Source organism: Sinocyclocheilus rhinocerous, unplaced genomic scaffold (genome assembly GCF_001515625.1).
Source record: "Sinocyclocheilus rhinocerous isolate Xijiao unplaced genomic scaffold, SAMN03320098_v1.1 scaffold5, whole genome shotgun sequence".
NCBI classification, from domain to species: domain Eukaryota; kingdom Metazoa; phylum Chordata; class Actinopteri; order Cypriniformes; family Cyprinidae; genus Sinocyclocheilus; species Sinocyclocheilus rhinocerous.
In genome coordinates this window covers 158,952-170,027 of record NW_015661874.1, presented here as the reverse complement: position 1 = coordinate 170,027, position 11,076 = coordinate 158,952, and the positions used below count along the sequence as shown (strand labels likewise).

At 34.4% G+C, this 11,076-nt stretch overlaps 1 protein-coding gene across 1 annotated transcript in view; it reads right to left on the bottom strand.

The window, feature by feature from the left end:
* LOC107726638 (CUB and sushi domain-containing protein 3-like) overlaps positions 1–5,319 on the bottom strand; it is a 274,484-nt gene extending 269,165 nt beyond the window's left edge. The window contains exons 1-2 of the mRNA XM_016536300.1: positions 5,268–5,319; positions 2,357–2,579 (exon numbers count right to left, since the gene is read on the bottom strand). Coding sequence (XP_016391786.1) covers positions 2,357–2,579; positions 5,268–5,319 — 275 coding nt within the window. The remainder of the gene's footprint in view (positions 1–2,356; positions 2,580–5,267) is intronic.
* Between the last annotated feature and the right edge of the window lie 5,757 nt (positions 5,320–11,076).

The window sequence follows — 11,076 nt, the reverse complement described above, 5'->3', positions numbered from 1 at the left end:
TTTCAGTCACGTGACCGGCTCGAAGACCTGGAGGGCAAAACATCCATAGAACTGCAGGACAAACCTGTCAATTTTCCATCTGTTTCACAGCCGCAAATATTTAGATCACCTCTCAAAAAAATGTGAACAAAATGCAAGTTTTGGCCATTTGCAATCCATATTAAGCACCTGCGGCAATATTTCAATCATTAAACAGTGCGACAAAACGTTGTAAAAACACTTAAAATGCCTTAATATATTTAAAACAGTAATATTCTCTATATTAATGATGCATAGTTAACATAGGCAAGCAGATAAGGCCGGAATATGAACGCAATTCGCTTAATGGTATTGAATGATGTGTTGCTTATATTTATTGTGTTTAAACATGTCTGTGAAAGATTGTAATACTGTACTGTGTAAAAAAAGAATTGCAATGCTGAAAAAGCATTTTCAGTGACAATGTTTGGATTTGAAATCAAAATAATGAATAAATGTTGTGTTTGTGGTAAACAGCCACTGATCAGTAGTGGACTCCTGTGTGAAAGCTGCTTCCTCTCACAAGAGACACCTAAGAGGGGAATTCCCCCCATTTTCAAAAATGAAATTCAGGCCCTGAATGAATGTCTAAAAATCCTGATTGGAGTATCAATATAAATAGTTATAAATGATAAAAAGAAGGCTTTAAAAAGATCGGTATCGGTGATCGGTATCGGCAGATACTGCTTTCTGTGATCGGCGATCAGCCTCAAAAATCCTGATCGGAGCACCCCTAATTTCCATGCCTACATATTTATTTGAAAATAAATTTAAAAAGCAGAATGTACATTCAGTATATGTAATAAAAATATACTGCATTTATATAATGAGAAAACTTCAAATGCTCAGTAACCAAACGGCACCTGCAGATAATATGCTAAACTTATAATTGACTTATTCCAGGAAACTACTAGTTTCATGTCTATCATATCGCTCTGCGTTCTCCTTTTCACATGAAAACATTTACTTAATTAGAAAAAGCACAATCATGTACATTCAGTACATATAAAAATAGTTTATAATGGGAAAACTTCAAATGCTCAGTAACCAAAGGTAATGAAATTAATAATGCTAAACTGTATAATTGACTATTATTCCTGGAAACCACTAGTTTAATGTCTCATATATAACTCTGAGTTTTAATGTTTTCTTTAATGTGAGATGAGAGCGCAAATTATATAATTATATAATATATAAAAAGTATATAATGGGGAAAAAGTCAAATGCTTAGTAACCAGACAGTACCTAAAGATAATAGGACAAAACTTTATAATTAGTCAGTTATTCCAGGAAACTAGTTTCATGTTTCATGCGCTCTCATCTCTCATAAAAGCATTTAAACTCAAATCAATATTTCGGTTCCACTTATTAATTTGAAAATAAGCAGAAAAAACAGAATCATGTACATTAATTATCTTACAAAAAAAAAAAACAGTACATAATGGGTAACTTCAAATGTTCAGTAACCAGAAGGTACCAAAATTAATAATGCTCAACTTTATAACTGACTATTATTCCTGGAAACCTTTAGCTTCAAGTCTCTCATATTACTCCTTTTATGTGAGAAGAGAGTCCATATATTTCAAACCCACTTATTAATTTGAAAATAAGTAGAAAAAGCAGAATCTTGTGTATTCAGTTTATATATATATATAGATATATACTCTATATATATATATAACATATTTTTATAAACTTTATAATTGACTATTATTCCAGAAAGTCTTTCTCTTACATTCTGTGCTCTCTTTTTGAATAATAATAATAATTAAAAAAAACATTTAAATGCAAACATTTTATCACCACTTACTTGGAAATAAATAGTAAAATAAGGATCATGTACATTCAAATGGTCATTCCCACAAAATAAATACAAGACCCTTTCACTCCCCATCACCCTGTCTGGGTTTATTTTGTGAGAATGACCAGCTGAATGTACATTATTCTTACTTACACAGCCTCTCCTGAGCTGACATATTTCTTAATGAAACAGGAAGTTGGGGTGAGACATACTGAAGGGCTACCTTTCCTTTGTATAGCCAATAGGCTTTAGTTGATGTCACAGCCATGAATCATGATTTGCTGCTCGCTATTGCCGGTCAGCAGCAGGTGGTATCAGTGGGAAGGACATTCTCATTTTACAGAGACAATCTGCATACGCCCCTGAAGTGATATCATCAATATCTCTGCTCCGTTTTCCAGAATGAGTAAGACTTTAAACTTCAAATACATACTGTACATATGCTAAAAATAAATTGTGCCAACTTTAAGCATAACTAACAGTCTCAAAGCAAACAGACAAGCACAAAACTCTTGATTTCAAACTGTAAGTGCTTACCTTGTCCTGAAGTTTGCAGGATGAGGATGTCCATCATATAAAGATAAAAAGTCATATTCTTCCTCCACAGCGAAGGACTGAAAAACTATATGTATTCTGCTCCTCTCCTCGGCTACAATAACCCACGTACAGTTCGCTCCATTAGGGTATCCGTGAGGAAATCCTGGACTTTCTATGGTCCCATTTTTCCCTTTTAATGTCCCACCACATGTAAAAATGAAACCTGTAAAAAGAGAGAAAGAGGAAAATATGAGTCTATAACTGCCATAACCCACATATAGAAAAACCACAAATGTCTTGCAAGTCAACATTAAGCATTTGCAACTAGTTTTGCTTCTGTAATGTGATTTATTACCAAGTAAAATAGGATATTCAATTCTAATAAAGGTAGAATGATTGATTTTTTTCCATCAGACATTGACTAAACTCCGCCCTCTTTGGTTACTGTTTCTACTCAGACAAGATTTAAAGAACATTCCATTGGAATGAACTGGAGATTTCCCAGTTCACTGCATAGTTTTCATAATCTAATCAATTCCTGACAATTCTAATAATGTTAGGATGATTGATTTTTTCCATGAGAATTTGCCATTTCACTAAGCTCCGCCCCCTTGGTTACTGTTGCTGCAAGATTTAAAGAACATTCTATTGGAATGAACTGGAGATCTCCCAGTTCCCTGAAACGTTACGCTCAGTTTTCACAATAAAAATCAATTCCTGATGCATAATCTCAGAGAAAGAAGAAAATATGAGTCTATACCTGCCATAATCAACAAAAGCATAAAAATCTGTAAAATCAACATGAAACATTTGCAGCCGGTTTTACTTCTGTATTGATATTTCCAATGATCTTTGATTCTAATAAAGGTAGGATGATTGATTTTATCCATCGGAAACTGACGTTCCACTAAGCTCCACCCCCCTTGGTTACTGTTGCTACTCAGGCAAGATTTAAAGAGCATTCCACTGGAATGAACTGGAGATTTCCCAGTTCACTAGAATGTTACGCTAAGTTTTTACAATCAAATCAATTCCAGATGTATAAAAATCTATTTTTTCTTCACATTTTGTTTCACTGTGAAATACACCAAATTATTGAAATAAAATAGTCTGAGTAGTGCATTTCACGAGTCATGACATAATCTCTCACCAATACAGAAAGAGAAACAGAAGAAAATATAAGTCTATAACTGTCATTACCTACAAAAAGAAAAAAAAAAATCACAAAAAGTCAACATGAAACACTTGCGACCAGTTTTACCTGTGTACTGACATATTTGATCTATGATTCTAATAAAGGTAGGATGATTGATTTTATCCATCGGAAACTGACGTTCCACTAAGCTCCACCCCCCTTGGTTACTGTTGCTACTCAGGCAAGATTTAAAGAGCATTCCACTGGAATGAACTGGAGATTTCCCAGTTCACTAGAATGTTACGCTGAGTTTTTACAATCAAATCAATTCCAGATGTATAAAAATCAATTTTTTCTTCACATTTTTGTTTCACTGTGAAATACACCAAATTATTGAAATAAAATAGTCTGAGTAGTGCATTTCACGAGTCATGACATAATCTCTGACCTATACAGAAAGAGAAACAGAAGAAAATATAAGTCTATAACTGTCATTACCTACAAAAAGAAAAGAAAAAAATCACAAAAAGTCAACATGAAACACTTGCGACCAGTTTTACTTGTGTACTGACATATTTGATCTATGATTCTAATAAAGGTAAAATGATTGATTTTATCCATCAGAAATTTACCTTTCACTAAACTCCGCCCTCTTTGATTACTGTTGCTACTCAGACGAGATTTACAGAACATCCCATTGGAATGCATGAGAGATTTTAAAGTTTACTGGAACGTTATGCCCATTTTTCCCAATTGAATCAATTCCTGATGCATAGAAATCAATTATTTCTCACATACTCAGCTTAACTGTGAAATACACCAAATTATGGAAGTAAAATGGTTTGTGAACCAGATTTCACATTATAAGTCTTCTGAGTTATGACAGAACAATCTCTGAGCAATACAATTATCCTCTGGGAGTTGTTTGTATAGCTAGTTAGTATTCCTCTCTGAGCTTAATACAGCAGCAAAAGCATTTCTCAACTCTGTGAAAAAGAAAAACAACTGGTGACATCTGACATCACAATCATATTAGTCAAATCATGGCAGTTTGTGCGCTGATGCCCGTAATGGTTCGGTTGTGACATGAATCACTATAACTGTGTGCATGTTTGAGATGGCTGCTCTCTGAGATATTAGGGGTTTCGTTTTAATGACCGTTTCTCATATGTCAACCCAACCGCCATTGTGGGTGTGCATCTACCACCTGCTACACACAAATTAGTGGGGCTTTTTATGCATCAACCTGAGCAAATAGACTGGTAATGACAACCAGCATTAATTGAGCTTTTCCATTTATCCCCTTCCGCTTCCCTTAAGGCGTAATTAGCTTTACCGACTCCCTGAGATCAAGGATCTTTTCTCTCCCATCTTTTTTTTCCCTCAATCTTGTTAGCCAGGAAGGCAAGGAGAATTAATTCAGAAGGGAAAGACCTGCATTGACTCATAGCCACCCATCTCAGATCTGACACAATCACTCTACACATCCACCGTCACCTCAAAAGAAAAGCAAAAAGAAATGCATCAAGAATGCATAAATAAAATAGACGCTTTTGACAATTATGACAAATTAGAAAATTTTCTACAAAATTCTCATTAGTATGATGCATCCGGATGTTTTACTTTTGATTGGCTTTGACTTTAGATTGTCATTACTGCAACACACTCATCCATGTAAATAAGTGTATGACCAAACCAGCTAAAACTGCAACAGTTTTATTTTGTCAACCATTTGGTTTCCATTTATATGGCATTACTCCTAATAACCCCACCCACTCTGAAATCTCATTGGCCCAAAATCCCACTCCACATCACCATCCACATTCATGCTTAACTCTAAATTGATATTTCAATTTAGCCACACTAAAATAATTCTATCTATAGGGACATAAAAAAAATAAATTTGTATTGGAGAGAATCATGATCAATTCCAAATAATGCAACAATTAGAGCAAAAACAAACTAACTAACTTCTAGTTGTTTCCTACAAAACAAAACCTATGAAATACTCCAGAATGTGCAGTCATTTCCCTGTCATTAAAATTTGGATCGAATTAAGCAATAAGGTAAAAGAGGCAGTGTAATACTGCAAATAATCATGGCTAAAGGTTATCGTTAAGAAAGACGCATAACAACAGCGGCCTCCTTCGTTAGGACATAATGGCTTGATATGAATGTACCAATGAATAGATTTTAAAAAAGGATCATACAATACGGAGATAAAGTATCACAACACATCAATATAAAATTGCATACTGATGGGTACAATCCTAAAAATAACAACTGCTATGGAAATGTTGTTGTCATCATGACGTATTCAAATTAGCTTTGATGAAATACATATTAATTCAGCAACTAGAACCAGAACCATCTATTTTGAAATGTTTATTATAAAACAATGAAAAAGAAAAGACATGACCGTGTCTGTTGCATCACTGTTGCATTATATGCGGTTCTCAAAATGACTTGAAAAATACGGAAAACTGTGTTCAAAAAGCCATGAATCCATTGGTTTCAGCCCAGAGGCTCAACATCAAACAAACATTTACAGACAGCACCAAAGTCTTTTGCAAATCCTGCAAGTGCCCAATCTCTTTTATCACAAACCTTTTATGGCTAATTAAAAAAAATAAAAAATAAAAAAACTAAGACAATCCCATGAAGTACAAAACGTTTTCATAACTTCTCAATTTGACTGCAGTTAGGTTACGTCACAGTACGACATTTAAACATCTATGCAGCTGTGGTGGAAAGAGTCATTCTGTCTGGATATTGCTAAGCCATTCATTTCTTCAGGCAGCTGCAATTGGAGGCAATCGTGACCAAAATCAGCCTTTGTCTCCATTTTCAGTGTAACATCGTGAGGTGATTTTGGTCCTTGACCACCCTTAGTCTAAACAGAGAAGGCATAAGATAGACTCTTAGAATTGAGGGTTATTTCTTAAGCGTCGTCAAGCACAGCCATTTGGCATTCGGTTTTAAAGGCTGAGCACAAAACTCATATCCTGAGACATGGACGGTACAACTTATTTTCTTTTCTGACACAGTACAGTCTCAACAGTATCAAAACTGTACAGTATCAAGGCTAATATTCAAACTCAATACTATTATTAAACAACATAAAAAAAAAAAAAGTATAAACAGGTGCCATTTCATATAAAAAAAGCAATTACTGACAAATGGTAAGACCCTTTTTATGTTTTCCTTGTTTTGACAAGGAATCTACACGACTACAATAATTATCATTATCAGTGCTTAATACACAGCAGTTCTTATGACGAATAAATAATAAAATCATTAATTAGAAACACTTAGGATGTACAATTTTATATGAGGAAGAATCCTCTCAAAACATCATCAGTATGGCTGTATCAATATTTAAGAATTGTCCTGTTACAATATCTTTCATACAATCCAGCTAAAGCCACTTACTTAAGAAAAACTGATTTAAACTAAACAAAAATATAGCACAACACAAAACTAAAATTAAAACAAAACAAACAACAAAAAACAACAAAAAAAAAAAACTAAACTAAAATAAAAAATGTAATAAAAAAAAAATAAAAAAAACATATCTTGCCAAATTTCTAAGGGACCACATTTGGCGGTCCTGGTTTAAAAAATGACAACAATTTTAAAGAATACAAAATGCACACACAAACAAAAAAATTAATTAATAAATTACAGTAAATAAATAAAAATAGCCTTGTTTCCCAACCTTTTTTTTCCCATGGCCCACCAAAAAGAATTAAAAAAAAAAAAAAAAAAAAAAAAAAAAAAAAAAAAAAAAAAAAAAAAAAAAAAAAAAAAAAAAAAAAAAAAAAAAAAACTAAACTAAAATAAAAAATGTAATTAAAAAAAAACAAAAAAAACATATCTTGCCAAATTTCTAAGGGACCACATTTGGCGGTCCTGGTTTAAAAAATGACAACAATTTTAAAGAATACAAAATGCACACACAAACAAAAAAATTAATTAATAAATTACAGTAAATAAATAAAAATAGCCTAGGTATTGTAAAATATTGTTCTATAATCATGCAACTTCAAGATGAAAATTCTGGGGAACTTGCATTCAAAATCCACTTGGTTGAAAAACAAACTAAGCGCTACTTAGTTTGAATGGTTATGACACCCATGTAAAGGTGTAACGCTGTTGATTGTACCCTATTTGACTTGTATAATCTGTCTGAATGAAACAGGATATGTAAAAAAAAATTACTAAATCCATAGGGAATTGATTAGATTGTGAAAAGCAGAATTAAGTCAAAAGATTTGCACTGCAAAAAGTCTAAAAGGGTTCACACATTCACAAGCTAAAGGAGGGCACAATGGACGCTTTATTGTGGTTAGCTCGAAGGGTTAAGGACAGTCTAATCTTTAACCCAGCAAATGGCATGAAACAGCTGCAGGAATAGACCTTTCTGGAACAGAATCCATTAGAGATTAATGTAAACTTGCTTCAAAACCACTTTGAAAAGGCGCCGCCCCAAAACGAACCCTCATGCTCCATCACGCACGATCACATCGCCCCAAAATTCATTTTGATGCTTTATCTGTGCTCCTCATTCCGCTTTATTTTCACGGCGGGAAATCCCGTTTCATCCACCAATCACTCTGATTATACGCTGGCCTCCCCGGGGTGACCGCTGACACCGTGATGGCGACGCGCCTGTCGCCGCCAGCTATAAATTGATACGAGAAACAGCATTAACATCACACTGCGATTGCCGAGTGGAGAAAATAGATCAGTCATACGAATCAACATCTAAACATAAATCTCATTCAAATAAGAATGCGAGCCAAAGACGGGACCCAGCTGCTCCTGCGGTGATTTTAACATGTCGTCTCCACCCGCCAGCCACTGTACAGACCTACGGGGGCTCAATCAATTTGTTTTGCCACTCGAGAGGCAGAACAGGGATGACAATACACCTCAATCTTATTTCTTCACACATAACCAGATGGCCATAGAAGAATCTGAGTCGACAAGCTCCAAAGGCTCGTACGGCACGGCGCATCAAAGGCAGCTTCTTCTTAGGGTCTTGACTTGAGTAAATAGGATATGAAGGGATATGCATGCAAACAGATTGAGATAATAGGTTTGGGCTTCCAGAAGGGTCACTGTAACTCTGTGTAGCTCAAGTGATTGGATGCACAAACACTAGCCAGTGAAGACAGAATAGGCTTGATTCATTGGTCCTCATCGGTAGGTAAGCTCTTTTAAACAACACTATAACTCCAAATGGAAAGGTTTAGGCTGGAATGAGCTGGAAAGTAGAGGAGAACATTATAAATCCAGTGGTGGAGAGTAACGAAGTAGCTTTACTTCGTTACTGTACTTAAGTAAATTTTTCAAGTATCTGTACTTTACTGGAGTCGTTTTATTTTGAGTAACTTTTACTTTTACGTCACTACATTCCAAAGCATAAGATCGTACTTTTTACTTCACTACATTTCATAAAACATATCGTTACTCCTTATAATATATCACGTGCTCCGAGACGCAGAAGCGGTGTCTGATTCAAGAACGAACTGATTATTTTCAATGAACCTTTTAAATCGGTTCTCATATATAACTGTGATGTTCTGCAAAACAACAAGCTTTAAAACACTTTTTTCTTACTGGTGAAAATCAGATGGTCAAATCCGTTTTCTCTCAGGTACATCGCAGTGTAAGCTTCACAGTGAACATCACTACATCATAGTACATAAAAAAATCGAGTATTTTTGTACTTTCACTCGAGTAAAATTGAAAAAGGAGTACTTTTACTGGAGTAATATTTTATTATACGTATCTGTACTTTTACTCAAGTACTTGATTTGTGTACTTCGTCCACCACTGTATAAGAAATAGCTTATAGGCGCAAATGACTTACTGTATAGAACACTAGAATCTTCATGCAGCTTTGCCTATACATTGCAATTCACAGTGACCACATATGTCAAGCTCAGAAAAGAACAAGTAAATAATAACAGAATTTTAAAATAAATCCTCTATATGTACATAAAATAAAAAAATACATCATATATTATTTATTATATTAAGCTAAAACAACTATATGATGTAAAGCATGTTAAAAAAAACTATAAAATAAAAATGTATGAATTAATATGACAGTATGAATTATAAAACATAAATATAACTGTTATATCTAACAATCCAAAATTATGTATTTAAAACTAATTAAATATATAAAATGTCAATTATGATACAATGATTAAATACATATATTTACAAAATAAAAATGTATACATAAATTATGTAACAATAAAAATTGTATATTTAAAAATTATAAGATAGAATGATAGATTGACAGAACGATCGATAGAACGATAGAACAGATAGAACAACAGATAACACAATAGAATGATAGACAGAATGATAATGATATAGAATGATGGAACGATAAATAGAATGATAGATAGATAGACAGAACGATAGATAGAACGATAGAAAGATAGAATGATAGAACGATAAATAGAACGATCTATAGAACCACCAGTGCATGAGTTTTGTTCATCCAAACAAGTGTTCAGGAAACCTGTTCGAAGACAGTAATTATACTTGCAATGCTATTCAGTGCCACTAATAACACACTTCATCTTTGACAGCATCTAAACCTTGATTTGAAGAATAACAGATTGAAATCAGCTTCACGATCACTATAGCCCTCCAGACCTACAGTATGCTAACAAGCAGAGAAACCATTAGACATGGCTGTGGATCAATCACTTCTGTCATAAGAGCAGTCACACCCAGCTGGGGGTCAGCTCAGATAGACCCACACTCTTGTTTAAGACTGTTCATTACATCTGAAAACAAACTATCAGTCACACTGTAAGTTGCAATCGAAAGCCAGTATTGATTAGTAGCAAGGCTAGTCGGTGGATGAGGCAACAGGGATCTCAACATGAGTCATGTTGATCAAAGCAGAGGAGATGGCCCTTTGAAGCCAAAGGAAAGGGCAAACCTTCAGCTTAGCAACCAAACAACAGTTTCTTTGACTTTACAATGTATTAATCTTAATTTTAGCGATCAAAAACAACTATGTACAGTACTCCAAAAAGCACTTCCTCAAGATTTACACATGAAAATATGAGATCAAATGACCAATCAAATACCACTCAGTTTATTTTGGGAACCTGCCTATTGGGCGATTCTGAATAAACAAATCATGGCTGAATGCAAATAGAGCATTTCCTCAATAGCCTCAGTCACTGAAAACTTTCACATGGTGCATTCAAGTTAACCGGCATAAAAACCAGTGAAACAAACAAAAAGAGTTTACTTAAAGGTGCAGTAGGAGATCTTGGAAAATGCTAACTTTAGCCTGATAGCACTGAAAGCGAACGTCCCACCCTCCCTGCAATCGCTGTCCAAAGCCACGCCCCCTGAGCGCATTTACACTCACAGACCAGAATACCAGACAGCATTACTACAATAGGCAACATCAGCGGTTCCCAATTCCAGCCCATGTTCCGAAGTGAAGTAAACTTCAACAGATTTCATTAAATGTGTTTATAGCGCTCAATAATGGCCAATCCATCCTATTTTGGGTATTTATTTATTTATTTATTTATTT